Below are 20,745 nucleotides of genomic sequence, written 5' to 3'. Positions count from 1 at the left end.
TCTCGTGTGTGGTTCTCACTGCCAAAGGCGCTGCCGGCCATGGCTCACCTGGGCAGACGTTTTGGTTTCTGTCCCTTGTCTGGATCTGATTCAGCATCCCCCTGGGTCCCCCTTCGCTGTTCTTGACCTCCAGCCGCCACTGAGCTCTCCTGATGGTTTACCGCCACCTAGTGGCCCTGCAAGAGTCTGCCCCATCCATTTTTCCTCCAGGTGGAGCGGACGGCAGATCAGAGCGAGGGCTTGAGCTTCAGGCTAGACACCGGCGCCATCTAGAGGCAGTCGGAGGTGTACCCTGTACTTCTCGAATTCCCCAAACGCCAACACCTTGTTCTCTTGCCCTCTCTTGTCCACGGTGTGGCCGTGGCTTCGTCTTGTCACCCAAGGGAAGCCCCTTCCCAAGGCCAGGCTGGCCCGAGGCCAAGGACCGGGCCCAGCTGCTCCTTGGTGGCCCCAGTGCCCCCCTCCTCTCACAGTCACTCACTACACCAGATCATAAAAAATAAATCTTTTAATTGCTTTGTAATTGGCACAGATGGTATAATTCAAGTTCACATTTTTATTTAATTGACTCTGAGATATTACAGCACAGCTCTGATGGAGGCAACAGAGGGATCAGCATGGTTGAAGTTTTACAAAATTACATTCAGCAGCAGCATCATGTTCTGAGTTACCTCGTAGAATTCAAGGCTGGAGCTGGGATAAATAAGCGAGAAAGCCGTGTAGAAGATGAACAAGCCCCAGGGAAGCCATCTGCCGTGACGAGAGAATTGTGCTTTCCGGTTTTTAAAGATCTTGCCACTCTGTCAGCTACCAAGAGGAGCTGCAGGAGTTTGGCTTATAAATGGCGGGGGCTGTGGCAGAGCCGAGAGGAAGGGGCAGGCCGGGGTTTGTGCACACCCCGTGCCGAGGCGGCTGCGAGAGCACTGCTCATTTCTCAGGAGTGATGGGCCGCCTGGCCGCGCCAAGCACTTTGAAGAGGGCCATGGGCGACGAGAAAGCCTTTCGCTCATTCTGCCCGGAGGAGAGCCCTCCGTCCTGGCTCCTGGGGCTCAAATCCTATCTGCGTCACCTGTGTCACCTAAGGGTCATTACCACAGCACGGCCAGCGACCCAGACTCTCATCCGCCACAGTCCGAGCGCGCTGCACAGCCTCTGCCCAGTGGACACGACCTTCACGCATCTACCGGCTGGAGAAACGGGGTGGGGCGCACCGCGCCCCGAGCAGCAGAGGGCTGGAGGTTGGTCATCACAGCGACTTCCTGCTAAAGTGGGATGAAAGCCGAGGCTCTCTCTGCCTTCCACGGTGAGCGGCATCAGGGACATCTTAACCTGGAAAAGGCATCCGCAGCTCAGCTGGCGCTCCGGGGTGCAATATGTGCCGAACTCAGTTCCACGCTGTCGGGAAGGGCGGGAGTTTTCAAGTGCAGTCGGAAGCACTGCACGCAGCCAGCGTCCTGCGTCAGAGACCCAGTGCCGCTGGTCCCTGTCACCAGCCGCCACGGCGGGCGCGCCCCCTGCAGGCCGTGACCCGGGAGCACCACAGGGCAGTCCGCGCCCTCGGCTCAGTGCTCCTGCGACACCTCCGCGGGGGCCTTCTTTGAGTAATCCCGCTCTCCAAAGATGGTGCTTCCTATCCGGACATTCGTGGATCCCACCTCAATCTGAGGGAAAGAAGAGAGGGGCGAGGTGAAGACACGGAGACACGGCATCTCCATACGGGGGCCGCCCCACCTCTGAGCGGCTGTCGGCCTTGGTTTGCATCGAGACGGGGGAGTGGGACTGGCACTTAGCCGGGTGGGGGCGAGGCCGGCGCACCTCCACACACACAGTGGGGAGTGAGGAAGGCCTGCACACCTTCCCAGTGCTCCCTCCCGTGGCATCTGCGTGCAGGGCTGACTTCCGGTTACTCACAAAGTACTTTCAGCCTGTCTTCATTTACACAGTCTTCTAGGAATGCAAGCTTATATTTGGATTTCTGCAACTTCTTCTCTTAGGGGATCCAATCGAGGCGTCAGGCTACAATTTCTATACATTTCACCTCAAGCAAGGAGGGGGCGGGGTGGGGCGGGGAGCAGCTGAGGGAGGCGCTGTGGCTGGCGCTCCACGCAGAGGCCTCTCCGGGCTCCTCCAATAAACGCCTGCTCTTTGTTTGGTTTTTAAAGACTGATTTATTTATTTGAAAGGCAGAGTCCATCCGCTGGTTCACTCCCAAAATGCCACCCACAGCCCAGAGCAGGGGCAGCCCGAAGCCAGGAGCCAGGAGCTTTTCCGGGTCTCCCACATGGATGCAGGGGCCCAAGCACTTGGGCCATCTCCTACTGCTTTCCCAGGCCACAGCAGGGAGCTAGACTGAAAGAGGAGCAGCTGGTGCAACAGGCGGTGGCTTAACTGGCTGCGCCACAACACGGGTCCCCAAAGGGTCTGCTCTTGCTTCGGCTTTCGGGGCGGGCCCTGGGGGGGCACTCACCGCGTGCTGGAAGTCCGTGGACATGCCCATGCTCAGCTCTACCTGGGCGGCAGGGACGTTCAGCTTGTCACACAGCTCCTCCCGCAGGGACAGCAGCACCTGGTGGACAGACACGCGTGACCCCAGCCTGCAGGGCGCCGGCTCTGAACACCCTGGGAAAAGCTGACTGAGCTTCCTGATTTCAAGGCCTGTCACGAGGCCCAGAAGCAAGCGAGAGAGCTTCCGGCAAACCCCCCCGCTCTCCCCGGAGAGGACGAGAGCACGTGCCTCGTCTGCAGTCCGTGCTGAGGCGAGGTGGGGGCACTCGGAGTCGGGAAGGGCGGTGGGGTTCAGGGAGGCCGTTCTTCCCTTTCCAGAGCGCTGGGGTGCCTGACGGGCGGGCCACCCCTGGGTCACCTCTGAAGCCACTGCCACCGCACCGCCCCCCGCCCCAGCCGGCCCCCTACCTGGAAGTCTGGGTTTGGCCCTTGACTGAGATCATGTCCAAAGCTTCCGATGGTCATCAGCCCCACAAACTCCAGGCTGGGGCACTTGGCGTTTATGTGTTCCACCACGGCTACTGCCTCTGAAGGCCGAAGACCGTGCTTACCTTCGTGAAAACAAACAGGAAGACGTGCGTGGAGAAACGTCTCAAGGATAACGTTCACGTGAGAGCCACAGAGGGCGAGCGAGATCTTCCATCTGCTGCTTCACTTCCCAAATGTCCACAACAGCCAGGAGCCTAGAACTTCCTCTGGGCCTCCCATGTGGGTGGCAGGGACAAGTACTTGCAGCATCACCTGCTGCCTCCCAGGGTGCACACTGGTGGGAAAGTGGGGCTGACTCGCAGGTGCCCCAGGTCGCAGCCTAACCTGCTGGCACCACAAAGCCCGCCCCGCATAGCAAAATGTCTTCAATACCCAGAGGAAGGCTCCATCTTCATCCCTTCCTTAGAACAGAGGAGGTGGGGCTGGCGCTGTGGCATAGTAGGCTAGGCCTCCACCTGCAGCGCCGGCATCCCGTATGGGCGTCGTTTTTTTTTTTTTTTACCATTTTGAATATCTCAATTTAATTGATCAACAACCAAGTTCTTATTCAGTTAGACATGAAGGAAATATTCTGGTAAAATAAACTGTACAATGGCGGTGAGGGGGAGAGAGGATAGACAAGGGGGCTCGGTGAGGCTTTTGCGAGATCCGGGTGGGAGGCTTGGAGTCCTGCGCTGGGTGTGCCTTTGCCACACAGACTCAGTGCCGGGGGTGGGGGGCCTCGCTGGCCACTGTGGCTGGGGGGTGAGAGGGCTTCAAGTGTGGCCTCCTGGGGGAGGGGGCAGAGGTGTCCTGGCTGCCCCTGATGGGGAGCAGACTGGCTGTGGAGGAAAGGTAGCACTGTTTCTCACGGGCTCAGTGGGTAGGGGTGCTGAGCTCTGGGAGGAGCTTGGGCAGTGTGACACTCACTCCTTCACTCACTCATCCAGATGTTTTCCAGGCCCACATCGTGTGCCATGGCATGTGCTGACCACAGCTGTTATGCAGGGGCACACGGCTGACGTGCTTCCAGTCCTCACAGTTCACAGCTGTGATGGGGACAGGTGACAGCACAGAGAAGTAAGCGCAGTGACAGGGCTGTCAAGCAAGGGTGGTCTTGAGCCTGGGTTTGGAGCAGGAAGTATGTGGACTCAGCCAGAACTCAGGAAGATTTCTCGAACTCTGGGGCAGATGTAGGGCCCATGGAAGTCTCAGCCTGGCACCGCTACCCCCAAACCTCTGGATTCTAGGCTCAGATCCTTAATCTAGAGAGAGCTGTTCCGTCATTTGGCTGCTCTCCCACCAGCTCAGCTGCACTCCCAGTGCCTCTTTGTCATCATTGACTGTAATGCCACTGCCCCTCAAGTCTCCTCTACTCTCTCCCAGCTTTCCAGAAACCCTGGAGCACCAGTCCAGACTCAGTGGGTCTCCACATATTGGGTGTGGCATCCCCATGGCAGGCAGACCCAGGCTGGAGAGAGAGGTCATCTTGGATTTGCAGTTGGAATAAAACAGTAACAGACCTAATGGTTCATAGCCAACACTAGCCAGCTGCTCCTCTTCTGGGCCAGCTCTCTGCTAATGGCCTGGGAAAAGCAATGGAAGATGGTTCACGTTCTTGGACCCCTGCCACCTATGTGGGAGACCTGGATGAAGCTCCTGAATTCGGCCTGGCTCAATCTTGGCCACTGAAGCCATGTGGGGAGTGAACCAGAGGATGGAAGATCTCTCTGTCTCTCCTTCTTTCCCTGAATCTGAGAATTATTTCTCTAAGTCTGGTATATTTTAAATTTTTATCAACAGAATTGCAAAAAATTTAAAATAAAGTGTATATTGAACTTCTAATTAACAGTCACACAAGGAACATGCAGCCAATGATTACAGCCCCTTCCTTGGCATTCATGGGGGATGGTTCCAGAACCACCTCCGTCCCCACGCCAAAGCCAAGGCATCCCCATATAAAAGGGTGGGGTTTTTCACAAAACCTGAGCACATCCTCCTGTGCATGGGGGCACTCCAGATGTTTGAGGGAAACGGAGTGAAAAGGAAGTTTATTTTGGTGCAAAAAATTCTTGAGGGGCTGGCATTGTGGCATAGCAGGTAAAGGTGCCACCTGCAGTGCCAGTATCCCATATGGGTGCCAGTTCGAGTCCCAGCTTCTCCACTTCCAATCCAGCTCTCTGCTATGGCGTGAGAAAGCAGAAGATGGTCCAAGTCCTTGGGCCCCTGCACCCTGGTGGGAGACCTGGAAGAAGCTTCTGGCTTCAGATTGGGGCAGCTCCAGCTGTTGCGGACGTCTGGGGAGTGAAGCAGTGGATAAAGACCTCTCTCTTTTCTCTTTCTCTTTCTCTCTCTCTCTCTGCCTCTCTGTAGCTCTGCCTTTCAAATAAATAAATAAATAAATCTTAAAAAAAAATTCTTGAGGGGCAGGAGCCGTGGCACAGTAGGTTAATCTTCTGCCCACGGCACCGGAATCCCATATGGGTGGCAGTTCTAGTCCGGGCTGCTTCTCTTCTGATCCAGCTCTCTGCTCTGGCCTGGGATAGCAGTAGAAGATGGTCTGAACCTGCGTGGGAGACCCAGAAGCAGCTTCTGGCTCCTGGCTTCAGACTGGCGCAGCTCTGGCTGTTGTGGCCATTTGGGGAGTGAATCAACAGATGGAAGACCTCTCTGTCTCTACCTCTCTCTGTAACTCTGCTTTCAAATAAATAAAATAAATTGTTTAAAAAAATAGATCTTAAAAAAAATTCTTGAAATCCATGCCTGAGTGAATCTTCAAAAAAAAAAAATACATAAACTTATCTTTTAATTCCATTTTGCATGACCTTTCTGAAGTACCCCTGGACATCGAGTCATGTCTACACTGCTTACAGTACCTAACACAAGGTCAACGCTGTGTGCACAGTTTGTTACCCTGCATAACTTAGAGAATAACGGCAAGAGGAACCAGTCTGTGCAAGGTCAGTGCAGAGGCAGTTTTGGTTTTCTAAATGTTCTGGTCCCTGGTTGGTGACCCTGCAGACATGGAGGGCCGATTGTATTTGTCACTCAGTTATAAGGGTTGTAGGTGTTGTTTCACCCCAACTTATGACTTATGACACGGAGGTGTTAGGGACATTCACTTCAACCCCTCTTTAGGGTAAATTACAGTTCACTAAAAGAAATTATGTAATAAAGCTTGGATCTGCAGACAATTTCAGGTTTACCTATGCTGATGAAATGCGGCTATAATCTGGGTGGATGCATATCATCATGGCAACTGTTAGATCTACTGACTGCTTAAAGTGCCAGGCACGTGTGCCAAGACTTAAAGAGCTTTTCACCTAACACAGTAACCCTATGAGTTTAAGGAGTCTTAACTGTCTCCATTGTAAAGACTGGGCATTAAGTGGCTTTCCCAGAGTGACAGTGTAGCCGGACAGAACACAGCCATCTTGCCCAGCAGGCACCCACACCTCACGTGATAAATGGAGCCATTAGGATAACCTACTGGCCTTGCTCCGCCAGGCTGCACCCTGGAATGTCCCTCACCGCAATCTGGTGATGCTAGTTTCCTGAGAAAGGCCAGATGGGCCACGCTTGTCTACAGAACTCCTTGGCGGCCGGTTCTGGCACACTGTTTTTTTTTTTTTTTTCCTGAAATAACCAGGAACATTCCACCCTCACACCCTCTGAAGCAGGTGCTACGACGACACCGCTGCCAGACAAGGAAATGGAGGGAGAGGGAAGTGGGGAAGTGACCCAGGGCGACAAGGCTGGCGAGTGGTGGCGCTCAAACCAAGGCCTGCTGATTCCAAGCCAGAGCTCCGACGCTGTCATGTGACGAGCCAGGCCCCGGAGGGGCACACAGGCTCCAGGGATTTTTCTTTGTCCTTTCCCCATTTAACGGTAAGTGATTTTTTTTTAAGACCTGAGAAACAGTGCGCAGGTAACTCTGCAATCCCTTTCAGCGTGATGGTGACCTTGGGGCAAAGTCACGCCCCTCTGAGCGCTACTCTTCCTCCCTGGCAAAGACAGGACACGCCAGGATGCATTACAGAGGGACATGCAGACTGGCTGCCGTGTCATCTAGATCATACAAGACAGCGCTGCCGCAAAGGCCTGCGACTTGTTCCCACCCCTCGAGCAGCAGACGTGTGGTCCACGACTGCTGAGGGAGAAGTCGGGGTTCGGGCCTGGTCACTTACTCTCTTCGCCGCTGGTATTGATCTGGACCATGACCTTCAGCCGTTCGGGACAACCCTTCTTCTGCCACGAACTGTTCACCTTGTCTGCCAGCTTCACGGAGTCCACCGTCTCCAGCATGGCGAGGTTGGGGACGGCTGGAACGAGAAAGGGGCCAGGCAGAGGTCACCGTCCACCCCGCTGTGGCAAGTGACACGCCACACACCCTTGACCTGCCACAGGGGACAATATCTCAGGACAGACAGACGGCTCGCTCTCTGTTCCACCGAGCGACGTGGCAGTTTCAGCAGACCTAAGCTCCCACGTCTGAACTGCCAAGACGCGTAAGGGAAGGACACACAGCACAGGTATCCACGTGCTTCAAGAAGCTGGTGATGACAGAGTCCTGCCAGCAGCCCTGACGGGATCAACTGACACGGGTCAAGGTGACAGTGGGAGCCACCAGGACCCGCGGTTGAGTGCTGGCTGCTTGGCTTCCCGTCCAACTCCCTGCTGATGGTCCGAGAAAGCAGCAGCAGATGGCCCAAGCGCTTGACCCCCATCACCCATGTGGGCGACCTGGATGGAGCTCCAGGCTCCTGATGTAGCTATCTGGGCAGTGATACAGCGGACAGAGGATTCTCTCTCTCTCTCTCTCTCTCTCTCTCTCTCTCTCTCTCTGTTACTCTGCCTTTCAAACAAGTAAGTTGAAAGAGCAAACGAACGCACTTTCTGGGATGAGGGTGCACTTATTAAACAGGGGCATCAGAATGACCTAAGACAGAGACTCCAGTCATCAAAGCCATCTTCTTTCTCAAAGATGCAAGTGACACGAAGTCTCGGCCTTGCCTCGGATAAGACAATCGTCACGGCAGAAGCCATTCAGCAGCTTACTTTTATTAACACTGAAATCTCCAGGCAGCGTGCTCATCACTTCCTATGTGCCTCACATAGCTCCTGGGACACTATTAGTACCTCCATTTTCCAGAAAGGCAAACTGAGATGCAGAAGGCAAAAGTTTATTCAAGTTTACAAAGTAAACAAAAACTAGAGTTGTGCTTTGAACTCAGTCAAATGTCTATATATTTCTTTTTTTTAATGTATTTTTTATTGGAAAGTCAGAGAGAAAGAGAGATATCTATCTGTTGGCTCACTGCCTAGATGCCCACAATGGCTGGAGTTGGGCCAGGCCAAGGCCAAAGAGACCCAAATTCAACCCAGACCTCCCACGTGGGTGGCAGGGACCCAAGTACCTGAGCCATCATCTGCTGCACCTCAGGGGCACTTTAGCAGGAAGCTAGAATTGGAAGTGGAGCTGGGACAAGAACCAGGTTCTCTGATATGGGATGCTGGCCTCCCAAGTGGCATCTTCACAGACGTGCCAAATGCATGCCTGAGTAAAAATTCTCTCTCTCTTTTTTAAATATTTTATTTATTTGAAAGAGTTAGAGTTAGAGAGAGAGAGAGAGAGAGAGAGAAAGATCTTCCATTTGCTGGCTCACTCCCCAAATGGCTGTAATAGCCAGGGCTGGGCCAGACTGAAGCCATAGCCTAGAGCTCCTTCTGGGTTTTCCATGTGGGTGCAGGGGCCAAGCATTTGGGTCATCCTCCACTGCTTTCCCAGGCATATTAGCAGGGAGCTGGACTAGAAGCGGAGTGGCTAGGATTCAAACCGGCATCCAAATGGGATGCAGCTTTACCTGCTACACCACAAGGCTGGCCCCTACAAATTCTTTTTTTTTTTTTTTTTTTGACAGGCAGAGTGGACAGTGAGAGAGAGAGAAAGAGAGAAAGGTCTTCCATTTTCTGTTGGTTCACCCCGCAATGGCTGCTGTGGCTGGCTCACCATGCTGATCCGAAGGCAGGAGCCAGGTGCTTCTCCTGGTCTCCCGTGGGGTGCAGGGCCCAAGCACTTGGGCCATCCTCCACTGCACTCCCTGGCCACAGCAGAGAGCTGGCCTGGAAGAGGGGCAACCGGGACAGAATCCGGCACCCCGACCGGGACTAGAACCTGGTGTGCTGGCGCCACAAGGCGGAGGATTAGCCTAGTGAGCCGCGGCGCCGGCCCCCTACAAATTCTTAATACTGACTTTGAGCTCAGCCCACTTAAAATGGTAATCGTGTATGATTAAAAAAATTATGCAGTATGGAAGTGCACGCAGTAGAAAGTCAAAGTCCCCCCCCAGAGGAAACCACTGTCACTTTCGGGGTGAGAATCCATCATCTATGTTAGCATACACACACATACATGTATACTGTTTGGTTATTCTTCTGTGCTCTGAACAACACAAATTGATCACAATAAATGTTTTATGGGTTACTAGGTTCCAGTCAGCAATGTATCTTTGAGATGTTTATACATTAGCACCATAAATCCACTGATATTTTAAAACTTCAGCCTTAAAAAAAACCCTCAGCATTCCTCAGAAACAGTGGATTGCACTTATTTGACCATTCCTCTTGTTAACGGGTAGTAGATTTTTTATTTATCTATTTATTTTTACTCCAAGGACAAACCTCAGACACAACTCCGTGCACATGCATAAGTATTTCTACAGGCTGTATGAGTCCTAAACTGAAATTACTAGTCAAGGAGGAGGAAGAATTTAAATTGGGTTATATGTTACCCATTTGTCTTTTAAAAGGCCCTATAATTTTAGAATTTTCCTGACAAGAGAGTGCTCATTATTGGCCTAAGTTATGTTGTAGTGGGCAAAGCCGCTGCTTATGACACTGGCATCCCACATGGGATCCCACTGGATCGAGTACCAGCTGCTCCACTTCTGATCCAGCTCCCTGTGAATGGCCTGGGAAAAGCAGCAGAAGATGGCCAAGTGCTTAGGACCCTGACACCCACGTGTGAGACCCAGATGGAGTTTTAGGCTCCTGGCTTTGGCCTGGCCCAGCCCCAGCTGTTGTAGCCATCTGGGAAGTGAACCAGCAGATGGAAGATCTCTCTCTCTGAATCCCCCTCTCTGTGTAACTCTTTCAAATATATATATATATTTTAAAAAAGTTAATAGTCTTCTATTTTTTCCTAAGAAATTTGGTTGGTGAAAAGTATAATTTAGGGGGCCAGCACTGTGGTATAGTGGGTAAAGCCACTGCCTGAAGTGCTGGCATTCCATATGGGCACAGGTTCGAGACCCGGCTGCTCCTCTTCCAATCCAGCTCTCTGCTATGTCCTGGGAAAGCAGTGGAAGGTGGCCCAGGTCCTTGGGCCCCTGCACCTGCAGGGGAAGACCCAGAGGTGGCTCCTGGCTCCTGGCTTCAGATTGGTGCAGCTCCAGTTATTGAGGTCAACTGGGGGCAGTGAACCATCGGATGGAAGACCTCTCTCTCTCTCTCTGCCTTTCCTTCTCTCTGTGTAACTCTTTCAAATAAACAAATAAATCTTTTTTTAAAAAAAGAGAGAGATAAAAGGATAATTTAGTATTTTGTATTTCCCCACCTTTTTCATCAAATTACTGGTTTTCTGTAATCTTTTTCCCTTGTAAAAAGTCTATTTGTAGTTTTTGTCTTCAAAAAAAAATAAAAAGACTTGTAATTGATACATTCTGGACATAACCTCTTTCCCCCTTTAAAAATGTTATTTTTTGGGGCTGACGCTGTGGTGAAGTGGGTAAAGCCTCCACCTGCAGTACTGGCATCCCACATGGGCACCAGTTTGAGTCCTGGCTGCTCCACTTCCGATCCAGCTCTCTGCTATGGCCTGGGAAAACAGCAGAAGATGGCCCAAGTGCTCGGGCCCATGCACCCACGTGGGAAACCTGGAAGAAGCTCCTGGCTTCAAATTGGCCCAGCTCCAGCTGTTGTGGCCATCTGGGGAATGAACCAGTGGATGGAAGACCTCTCTCTCTCTCTTTCTGCCTCTTTCTGTAACTCTGCCTTTCAAACAAATATAATAAATCCCTAAAAAAAGTTATTTTTCCTCCTGTTTGTGCTTTTCCTTTGCTTTGACATCTAGAAAGCAATTTTGGTGTAACCACATCTGCGGATGTTTCTTTTAAATTGTTTTATATCTTCCTTAGAAAGACCTTTCTCTGAGCTCAAGAAAACAAAAAAATTTTCCTATATTTTATTCTAACAGTTTTATAGCTTTTTAAAAAAAAAAAAAAAAGGGCCGGCGCCGCGGCTCACTAGGCTAATCCTCCGCCTAGCGGCGCCGGCACACCGGGTTCTAGTCCCGGTCGGGGCGCCGGATTCTGTCCCGGTTGCCCCTCTTCCAGGCCAGCCCTCTGCTGTGGCCAGGGAGTGCAGTGGAGGATGGCCCAGGTGCTTGGGCCCTGCACCCGCATGGGAGACCAGGAAAAGCACCTGGCTCCTGGCTCCTGCCATCGGATCAGCGCGGTGCGCCGGCCGCAGCGCGCCGGCCGCGGCGGCCATTGGAGGGTGAACCAACGGCAAAGGAAGACCTTTCTCTCTGTCTCTCTCTCTCACTGTCCACTCTGCCTGTCAAAAAAAAAAAAAAAAAAAAAAAAAGATTTAGTTATTTATTTGAGAGGTAGAATTACAGACACAGAGGGGGAGACAGAAAAGTCTTCCATCTGCTGGTTCACTCCCCAAATGGCCACAACAGCCAGGGCTCAGCGGACCCGAAGCCAGGAGCCAGGAGCTTTTTCTGGGTCTCCCACATGGGTGCGGGAGCCCAACCATTTGGGTCATCTTTTTTTTTTAATATTTATTTTATTTATTTCAAAGACAGAGTTACAGAGAGAGGTCTTCCATCTGCTGGTTCACTCCCCAGATGGCGGCAGCGGCTGGAGCTGTGCCGATCCAAAGCCAGGAGCCAGGAGCTTCTTCCCGGTCTCCCACGTGGGTGCAGGGGCTCAAGGACTTGGGCCATCTTCTACTGCTTTCCCAGGCCACAGCAGAGAGCTGGATCGGAAGAGAAGCAGCCGGGACATGAACTGATGCCCACATGGGATGCCGGCGCTGCAGGCTGAGGTCTAACCTATTATGCCACAGCGTCAGCCCCTGGTTTTGCAGTTTTGATTTTCAAGTTAAGATTCTTTAATCCAATTGCAATTCATACTGTGAGGAAGGGAATCTAATTTAATTATTTTCTCAAACATCTGCCTTCCTTGCATTTAACTACTAATGGGCTCCCCACTCCCGTCACGCCCAATATGAAATCTGTTAAAATAACAGACTCCAGTTCACAGACCAGGTTTACCCTCTGATCTGGGCCCAATGGACAACAAATAACAGACAATGGTTTACAAGTCTCATTTAATGAAAGACAAGGATTCCTGAGTGATGGGAAATAAACAAGGTGCCCCTAGGCAATTGCCTGGGCCCACCCCCGGGAGTTTCTAGAACGTGAGGCACGGAAGGGGAACGCAGGCAGAGTCGAGGGGACGGAGCTGAGTCTGAGGTAAGACAATGTGCAAGAGGAGAGAGCTGCAGAGAGCGCGGCACTGAGCTGAAAGGGCTCCTTGGGGAACTCAGCTGGGTGCTGATCAGGGCCCAGAGCCCGGCAAAGGGCTCCTGAAGGCACTGCCCCCAGCCAGACTGGAGGACACTGGCCTCAGGGGCGCTACCCTGAGGGTTTGTTAATCCTAGACTGAGCTCTGCTCTGTCACACCACCTAGCCTGAAAAGGCTCAAAGTGCCCCAGGTAACTTAACTGTGTTCCAGAATATCACAGGAATACAAAAGCAGCTAGCACTGGACAAGACGGCATTCGCAATGTCTAGCTACCCAAACAAAATTCCCGGCATGCAGAGAAGCAGGAGAGCCACGCATAAGGAGCAGTTAAACCAACAGACCACACAGCACAGCTGGGGGAGAGGGACATTAGAAGTCATAACTATGCTCCATATACATTTAGACATGGACGACAACAACAACAACAAAACACAACCAAATTAAACTTCTGGTGTGAAAAATACAATGCATAATGACAAATTAAGACAAAAAAGAGGACTGGTTGCCTTGAAGAAATTATTCAAAAAAGGGGCCAGTGCTGCGGCTAGTTGGCTAAGCCTCCACCCGTGTCGATGCCAGTTCATGTTCTGGCTGCTTGTCTTCTGATCCAGCTCCCTGCTAATAACCTGGAAAAGCAGTAAAGATGGCCCAACTCCCTGGGCCCCTGCACCCACATGGGAGACCTGGAAGAAGCTCCTGGCTCCTGGCTTTGGATTGGCACAGCTCTGGTCGTTGTGGCCATTTGGGGAGTGAACCAGCGAATGGAAGACCTCTTTCTCTGTCTCTCCCTTTCTCTCTCTGTAACTCTGCCTCTCAAATAAATAAACAAAATCTTAAAAAAAAAAGAGAAATCATTGAAAATGAAACACAAAGAAATTATAAAAATGAAAACTGTATCAGTAAATTGTGGTGACGCCTCCAGCAGCTTAACAGGTCACTGCAGTCCCCTGAGAAGATGGTGTGGGTGTGTGCGTGTGTGTGTGTGTGTGTGCGCGTGGTCCCAGGAAAGCTGTCAACCCACGCATCTGCAGATACAAGCAGCCTGATGAATGCCAACCATGACGAATGTGAAGAAAATTACATTACGGTTCATCACAATCAAACTGTTCAAGTTGGTAATGAGAACACCTTAAAATCAGAGGGAAAAGCACGTTACGCAGAGAACATAGGAAGACACGGGGTGTTCACAGGAAACAAGGCAAGTGGGAAGACCGTGCAGCACCCTCTTTACAGTCCTGAGGGAAGAGCTTCGTCAACTGGATTTCCACCGTCAACTACATCTGTCCAAGAGGAAGGTGAGAGGGCAAGAGGAGCCAGTGGGAAATTCACACGGGAAAGACGGAAGCTGGGGCGGGCATTTGGCTTGGCAGCTAAGGCAATATTTGGGACACCTGCAGTGGATAGGAGCTCTCTCCTTTCTGTCCATCTGTGTTTGTCCGCCTCACAAAACAATCATGAAAAAGCAAAGAGACAACCAATGGAATGGGAGAAAATATTTGCACATCATCATTTGATAAGAGCAGCTGGGCCTCAAACTGGCACTCACATGGGATGCCGGCACTGCAAGGCGTGGCCTAACCTGCTGTGCCCCCACGCCGGCCCTGAAGTTCAGTAATTTTAATGTCAAAATGTTCACCAAATTGGCTGACAGATTCAACACAATCCAGCAGGTTTTTTGTTTCTTTGTAGAGATTAACAAACTGGTTCATGTGGAAAAGCCCAGGACCCAGGGTCGGTAAAAGAACTTCAGAAAAGAAAAACAAGAAGCGTATTCTTCAAATTAACAACCTGATAAGTGGGACATCATCAAATTAAACATCCCTGCAGTTCAAAAAGACCCTGAAAAGACAGGCACAGGCTGGGGGAGGGAGATCTCTGAGAAGCACATGTCTGACACAGGACTCCCATCCAGACAATCTGCAGGGCCAACAATCCGTGCAGGAAACAGGCAGTAGACTTCCAGACACCTCCAGGAGACACAGAGAAGGCGAATGTGAAAGGATGCTGAGGGTTTTTAGCCTTTGGGGAAATGCAAGCCCACTCCCGTACACCGGTCAGAGCGGCTAAAATGGAAAAAGGGCGATCATACTAAGTATTAGTAAAGATCTGGAGCACTTGAACACCACTAGCAGGAGCGTAAAGTGGCCCAGTCACGCTGGGAGACACACTAACCGGGCGGACAGAGTATCAGTTTTGCAAGCTAGAGAGAGTGTTGCACACGGATGGTGGGGATGACTACACAACAGTGTGAACATAACTAACGTCACTGAACCGTGCACCTTAAAGTGGTTACGATAGCAAAGTTATGTCATGTGAATTTCACTACAATTCTGAAAAAAGCTAAACATACGTTATGATTCAGTCATTGTACTTCTGGGTATTTATTCTAAGAGGGAAGGAAATCTATGTCCATACACTGATGGCCTTGGGCACAACCTGCCATAGCAACTTATTCCTAACAGCCAAAATTCTGATGAAAACTGAATGAATGTTCATCAAGAAGTGAGCGGATAAACAACTTGTGATGCACACTGGTCCTTTGGTTATCTGTAGGGGATTGCTCCAGGAACCCAGTGGATACCAAAATTGTAGATGTTCAAGTCCCTTAAATCAAGTGGTGTGGTATTTGCCTATCACCCACACACATGTCCTCCAGCTTCCTCCTAATGTGTCCTGGGCCCTTGTCACCCTTGTGGGAGACCTGGATGAAGTTCCAGGCTCCCAGCTTTGGCCTGGCCCAGACCTGGCTATTGTAGCCAACTGGGAAGCAAATGAGAGGAAGAGGAGTGGGGAGCAGGAGGAGGGAGGGATTACCAAGTAGTAGGAAGAAACTTCTGGGAGATGGGCATGTTCACTACTATGATTATGCTAAGACGGTTTCAAAGGTGCATGTAGGAGTCGGCACTATGGCACAGTGGGTAAAACTGCTGCCTGCAGTGCTGTCATCCTGTATGGGCACCGGTTCAAGTCCTGGCTGCTCCACTTCCGACCCAGCTCTCTGCTATGGCCTGGGAAAGCAGTAGAAGATGGCCCCTGCATCCATGTGGGAGACCTGAAAGAAGCTCCAGGCTCCTGGCTTTGGATCTGTCCAGCTCCGGCTGTTGTGGCCATCTGGGGAGTGAACCAGCAGATGGAAGACCTCTCTCTCTCCCCCTGCCTCTGCCTCTCTCTAACTCTGCCTTTCAAATAAATAAATAAATAAATGAATAAATAAATAAATATTTTTTAAAAAATAGAGGTTACTCAGCTTTTGATACCTTGAGATAAATAAGCTCTCCACTGTTAGTGTCATGTGGTTAAGTCTTTCTGTAGTTACTTATTAACTATGATTTCTTTTATTACTTCATTTTATTTGTTTTAACCTTTTATTTATGGGGAAAAGGACAACAATGTCCTCTTTGCTAGTAAAAAAAACCACACACACGCCATGGGATTCCAAATCCCATTAAGATGGCATGTACCAATGCCATCTTACTAGTTAAAGTGATCAGTTTATGTTCATAATTGATCATAAAGATAGGATTAAGTGACAAAGGGATCACATAAACAAGACAAGTGTCTGCTAATAATAATTGAATTAAAAAGGAGAGAACGATCCAACATGGGAAGCAGGATACACAGCAGACTCATAGAATGGCAGATGTCCTAAACAGCACTCTGGCCTCAGAATCAGCCCTTAAGGCATTCAGATCTGGCTAAAAAGCCCATGAGAGTTTCTCAGGCATGGAGAGCCAAGCCACTGAGGCAAAAAAATGACCTAAATGAAAGATCTCTGTGAGTGAGATCCCAGAGGAAAGAACGGGCCATCAAAAAAGGAGATACCTTTCTCTGAAGGGAGGAGAAAACTTCCACTTTGATTATGGCCTTGTCTAAATAAGGCCGGAGTTTGTGAATTCAAGAGGCTTCCATAGCCTTGGCAGCTCATGACAAGACCCTCGGGTGATTACTGACGTCATAAATAAGAGTGTCAATTGTTAAATCAACAACGGAAGTCACTCTGCACTTACTCCCCATGTAGGACCTCTGCCCTCAATGTGTTGTACTATGCGAATGAATGGTAAAACTACTTAAACGGTACTTTATACTTTGTATATCTGTGTGGGTGCAAACTGTTGAAATCTTTGCTTGGTATATACTAAGTTGATCTTCTGTATATAAAGATAATTAAAAATGAATCTTAATGAAGAATGGGATGGGAGAGGGAGTAGGAGATGGGATGGTTTGCAGGTGGGAGGGTGGTTATGGGGGGAAAAATTGTTATTATCCAAAAGTTGTACTTTCAAAATTTATATTTATTAAATAAAAGTTTAAAACACGCACACACGCACACACACACACATATATGGGCTATAATTCTCAATAATTTATCTAAAACCATTGAATACTACTGAACACGAGGAAGGTGAGGTTTCCAAGTACATATGACCCAGCCAATTGTGAATTCATTCTGTTGATGTTTTCTCCTTATACTAAGAGCTAGGATGTTTCCTAAAAGAAACTCTGAAACACACAATGGGGGACTGGCTACGCTCTAAAAGCCGAGCTCTCCTCCAGAGAAGGCAGTGTAAGCTATGCAGCAAAGGAGTGATTTTTCTTTGTATTTAGAGTTTTGTCTTACCCATCAACTTGTTGACATTTTGTTTCTGTAGGTGGCCAATGAAGTGCCATTTGATATCAGGACATGAAGACAGAACCTGCAGAGGAAAAGGCAACCATGTTGGACGCAGATTGCATGGAGGCCTTGCTGGCTCAGACACCCAGCACCCTCCCTGTGACGTGTCTCGTGCACACTTTGTTCCTGAAGTGTAATAAACCGCCATCACCAGGTCCAGCCAGCCTCCCGATGAGGTAAAGGACGCGCAGAGAAGAATTGGAGGCTTCTGTTCTATTTCCCTTCCTTGTTCCCATCCACTCTGCATCTTCCAGATACTTCCCACTAAGACAAGTGTCTGATTAAGGCTTTCTAATTGGCCGGCGCCGCGGCTTACTTGGCTAATCCTCCGCTTGTGGCGCTGGCACCCCGGGTTCTAGTCCTGGTTGCTCCTCTTCCAGTCCAGCTCTCTGCTGTAGCCCAGTAAGGCAGTGGAGGACGGCCCAAGTGCTTGGGCCCTGCACCCCATGGGAGACCAGGAGAAGCACCTGGCTTCTGGCTTCGGATCAGCGCAGCGTGCCGGCTGCAACAGCCATTTGGGGGGTGAACCAACGGAAAGGAAGACCTTTCTCTCTGTCTCTCTCTCTCTGTCTAACTCTGCCTGTCAAAAAAAGAAAAAAAAAAAAAAAGGCTTTCTAATTGCAAATGGATCCAAGATTACGGCAAAGCTCCTGGAGTCACCACTTCTGAGCAAACATATAGGGAAAACTACAGTCTGAACAAACAACACCCAGGCAACAACTATTTGAATTATTTGCCATTTGAGGTGAAAGGAGACCCTTCTCCCGCCAAGTCCACAATCTCTTTCTCTAAAATTCAATCACCAGCACAGATCTAAAATTTTCAACTCAAGAGCCAAGGTTTAGATAGAAACTGGAGAATTCACGTGTGCGCTTACTTTCGGATTCGATGCTTTGTCTAGCAGCTCCTGAACCTAAAGGGTAAAGAGAACAAGTCAGAAGCCTGCCGACCGTGACTTTTCCGAAGGCGCTTTGGAAAAGGCTCTTACATAGTTCTCCCCGAAGTTGCGCTGTCCATGGCTGTAGGCTTCGATCACCATGTCTGCAGGTTTGGTTTTGCTGACGGCCACAAGCCGGGGCTGGATGGCTGGGAGATTCTGCCAAGAGGGAAAGCCACATGAGCCAATGTTTGGGAATCGCACCCCAGCTAAGATCTATAGGGAACACCCTGTGGAATAGATCTCAACTTGGCAAGACCTCGGTAAGATCTATTTTTCCTACACTGCTGGGATACCAGTATCAAATAATGATGATCAAATGTCTTTTCTAGGGGCAGTGTTGTGGCGCAGGGTGTAAAACCACCACCTTCGATGCCAGCACCCCATATGGGCACCGGTTCCTGTGCCGGAGGCCCCACTTCCGATGCAGCTCCCGCTAACAGCCTGGGAAAAGCAGCTAAAGAAGGCCCAAGTGCTTGGGCCCCTGCCACCCAAGTAGGAGATCTGGATGAAGCTCCTGGCTTCCATCTGGTCGAGCCTGGGCTGTTGTGACCATCTGGGGAGTGAACCAGTGGATGGCAGATCTCTCTCTGGGTCTCTCCCTCTTTCCCTGTAATTCTTTCAAATAAATAAAATAAATCTTGAAAAACAAATCTTTTCTCTGCATGGTGCCTCAATCTAATATATATATATATATAATATAATATAATATAATATAATATAATATACTATAATATATAACTTGAGGAAGACTTCTTTCTCAGGAGACCTGGCAAATTTAGGGCAGCATTTCCTTAAAGTATGTTCTTAGTGCAAGCAGATCATTGTCGCCTGGGTGGTCCCATTGCAAATGGGGCTGGGGTCTTCCAATGAGTCTCATGCATAGCAATGTTGGAGGACTGAGAGTTGTTAAGGGAAGGTAGCCTTCTCTGACTCACTCTGGTCCTACTGTCATTATCCATAAATCGCCTCCATTTCCTCTCAAAGTGGCCTGCTTAGGGTAATGATGTGATTGGTTGTTCCATCTATGAATCAGGAACTAGATGACAAAGGGAGATGAGACACAGGCTTAGACCCAATCTCCTCCCACACGATTCCATAAACAGCAAGTTTTCTGCATCGTCCTGCAGCCCGATGCACACAGCGGCAGTAACAGAAGAGATGCATTTACCTCCCGCCTGCACTGGAATTCTCCCGGATCCCGGGATTCTCAAGTGAGGGAGTCAGGTGCTCAGTAAACCGTCTCCCCTCCTTAATTCTGACGGGCTGCCCCACGGGTCTCTCCCAGCATTATGCTGATGCGTGGACGCTTTCCAGGGAGAAGCGTGGAACAGGTGGCCTACCTGCCCTAGTGCTCCCCTGGGAGAACCTCCCAGAGGGGGGGATGCCTACATTCTTCTCCAAGAATCACTGGAAGTGACACAGTATTAATGCCGGAAGAGTGCTCTGAACTTTTTCAGAGCTCATCCCACTGCACAGACGAGAACACTGCGAGCCGCAGTGGTTAACCGACTTGTGCAAGGTAGCAGCGGGTCTTCTGTCTTCTGGCCAGCGTTCGGAGTTCTGGGACCCCAAAGGCTTGCTCAGAGAAACCTCTGACGTCTCTATTCAGGTCGGCCTCATTCCACACCACTCGGCTGACACCTGCGCGCGTGGAGGCGGGCACCGACTGACTCTCGGTCTGGTGGAAGTCCAGGGGGACACAAGATGCACACGGTGCGCCAAGTGCAGCCGCGGAGCCCACCCAGCTCGGCCTCCAGGTGGGGGCTGACGGCGGCCGAGCACCGACCAGGGCCGACCTGGTGTCCCCTGGGTGCTCCCCATCTGACGTCTTCCGGGCGGCCCCTACGTGGAGACCAGGTACACAGAGCCCTAATCAGGCAGCCTTCAGAAAACCCTGACACTGCGTGAGTCCCCGGACCGACCGGGGCCCCGCACCCCGCGCCGCCCCCAGCCCTCTGCGGCCGGCCGGCCCCGCCCCTCCGGGAGACCCTTCTGCGTCACCGTGACGACCTATTCCCACGCAGGTGTCCCCCTCCCCAAAGCGACCGCCCACTGTCCCCCTACGCGGCCCCGCTCCTCACCGGCGGCCGCCGCGCCACCGCCTGCTGCACGCGCTCGTTCACCGCCCGCAGTGCGAACCCGACTCCCAGTTCTGCCGACATGCTGCCAGCTCTCCACATCCCCCGAGACAGACACCCAGCCCCAAACCCGGGAACCCCCGGGGCTGAGACCACCTTCCGGTCCCGCCCACTCACGCGCGTATGGCCCAATCAGTGTTAGCCGCCGAGGCGCCTCACCCAATCGAAACCCTGGCAGCGCGGGGGCGGGCACGCAGACGCGGGCGCCCCGCCCCCTGGCGGCGGCCATCTTGGAGAGGTCGCGCCCGGGCCTGGCCGCCGGGGGATCTCGCGGCTTTACGGGCATCCTAGCGCGTGGCCGAGGGCCGCTGGCACCGGCACCGCGGGCTTCTCTCTCCGGACACCTCCGCCGTCTGCCCCAAGAGACTGCTGAGGCAGAAACTGTAGCTTGTCCTGTGCATTTCACAATACCTTAGCCAGGTTTGCTCT

General features: G+C 51.1%; 1 protein-coding gene across 1 annotated transcript; it reads right to left on the bottom strand.

Moving 5' to 3' along the window:
- Window positions 1-490: 490 nt before the first annotated feature.
- On the bottom strand, window positions 491-20,372 carry PLPBP (pyridoxal phosphate binding protein). Its single transcript, XM_051832369.3, has 8 exons — window positions 20,260-20,372; window positions 18,227-18,334; window positions 18,116-18,151; window positions 17,185-17,260; window positions 7,161-7,295; window positions 2,914-3,056; window positions 2,468-2,566; window positions 491-1,661 (listed from the first exon to the last, which is right to left on the bottom strand). Exons 1-8 carry the CDS (start codon window positions 20,356-20,358, stop codon window positions 1,563-1,565), a joined length of 795 nt encoding a protein of 264 aa, XP_051688329.1. The 5' UTR covers window positions 20,359-20,372; the 3' UTR covers window positions 491-1,562.
- Between the last annotated feature and the right edge of the window lie 373 nt (window positions 20,373-20,745).

Source organism: Oryctolagus cuniculus, chromosome 2 (assembly GCF_051225735.1).
Source record: "Oryctolagus cuniculus isolate XC-2025 breed Fujian yellow rabbit chromosome 2, ASM5122573v1, whole genome shotgun sequence".
In the NCBI taxonomy this organism is placed as follows: domain Eukaryota; kingdom Metazoa; phylum Chordata; class Mammalia; order Lagomorpha; family Leporidae; genus Oryctolagus; species Oryctolagus cuniculus.
The sequence above is the reverse complement of the archived record's forward strand: the minus strand, read 5'-3'. Positions and strand labels throughout refer to the sequence as shown.

Coding starts and splice junctions, on each gene's coding strand:
- PLPBP (XM_051832369.3), bottom strand. CDS start 20,358: ATGTGGAGAGCTGGCAGCATGTCGGCAGAACTGGGAGTCGGGTTCGCA. Junction 18,152..18,226: donor GCAACTTCGGGGAGAACTAT/GTAAGAGCCTTT, acceptor TTTACCCTTTAG/GTTCAGGAGCTGCTAGACAA. Junction 1,662..2,467: donor CCACGGACTTCCAGCACGCG/GTGAGTGCCCCC, acceptor TCTTTCCCTCAG/ATTGAGGTGGGATCCACGAA.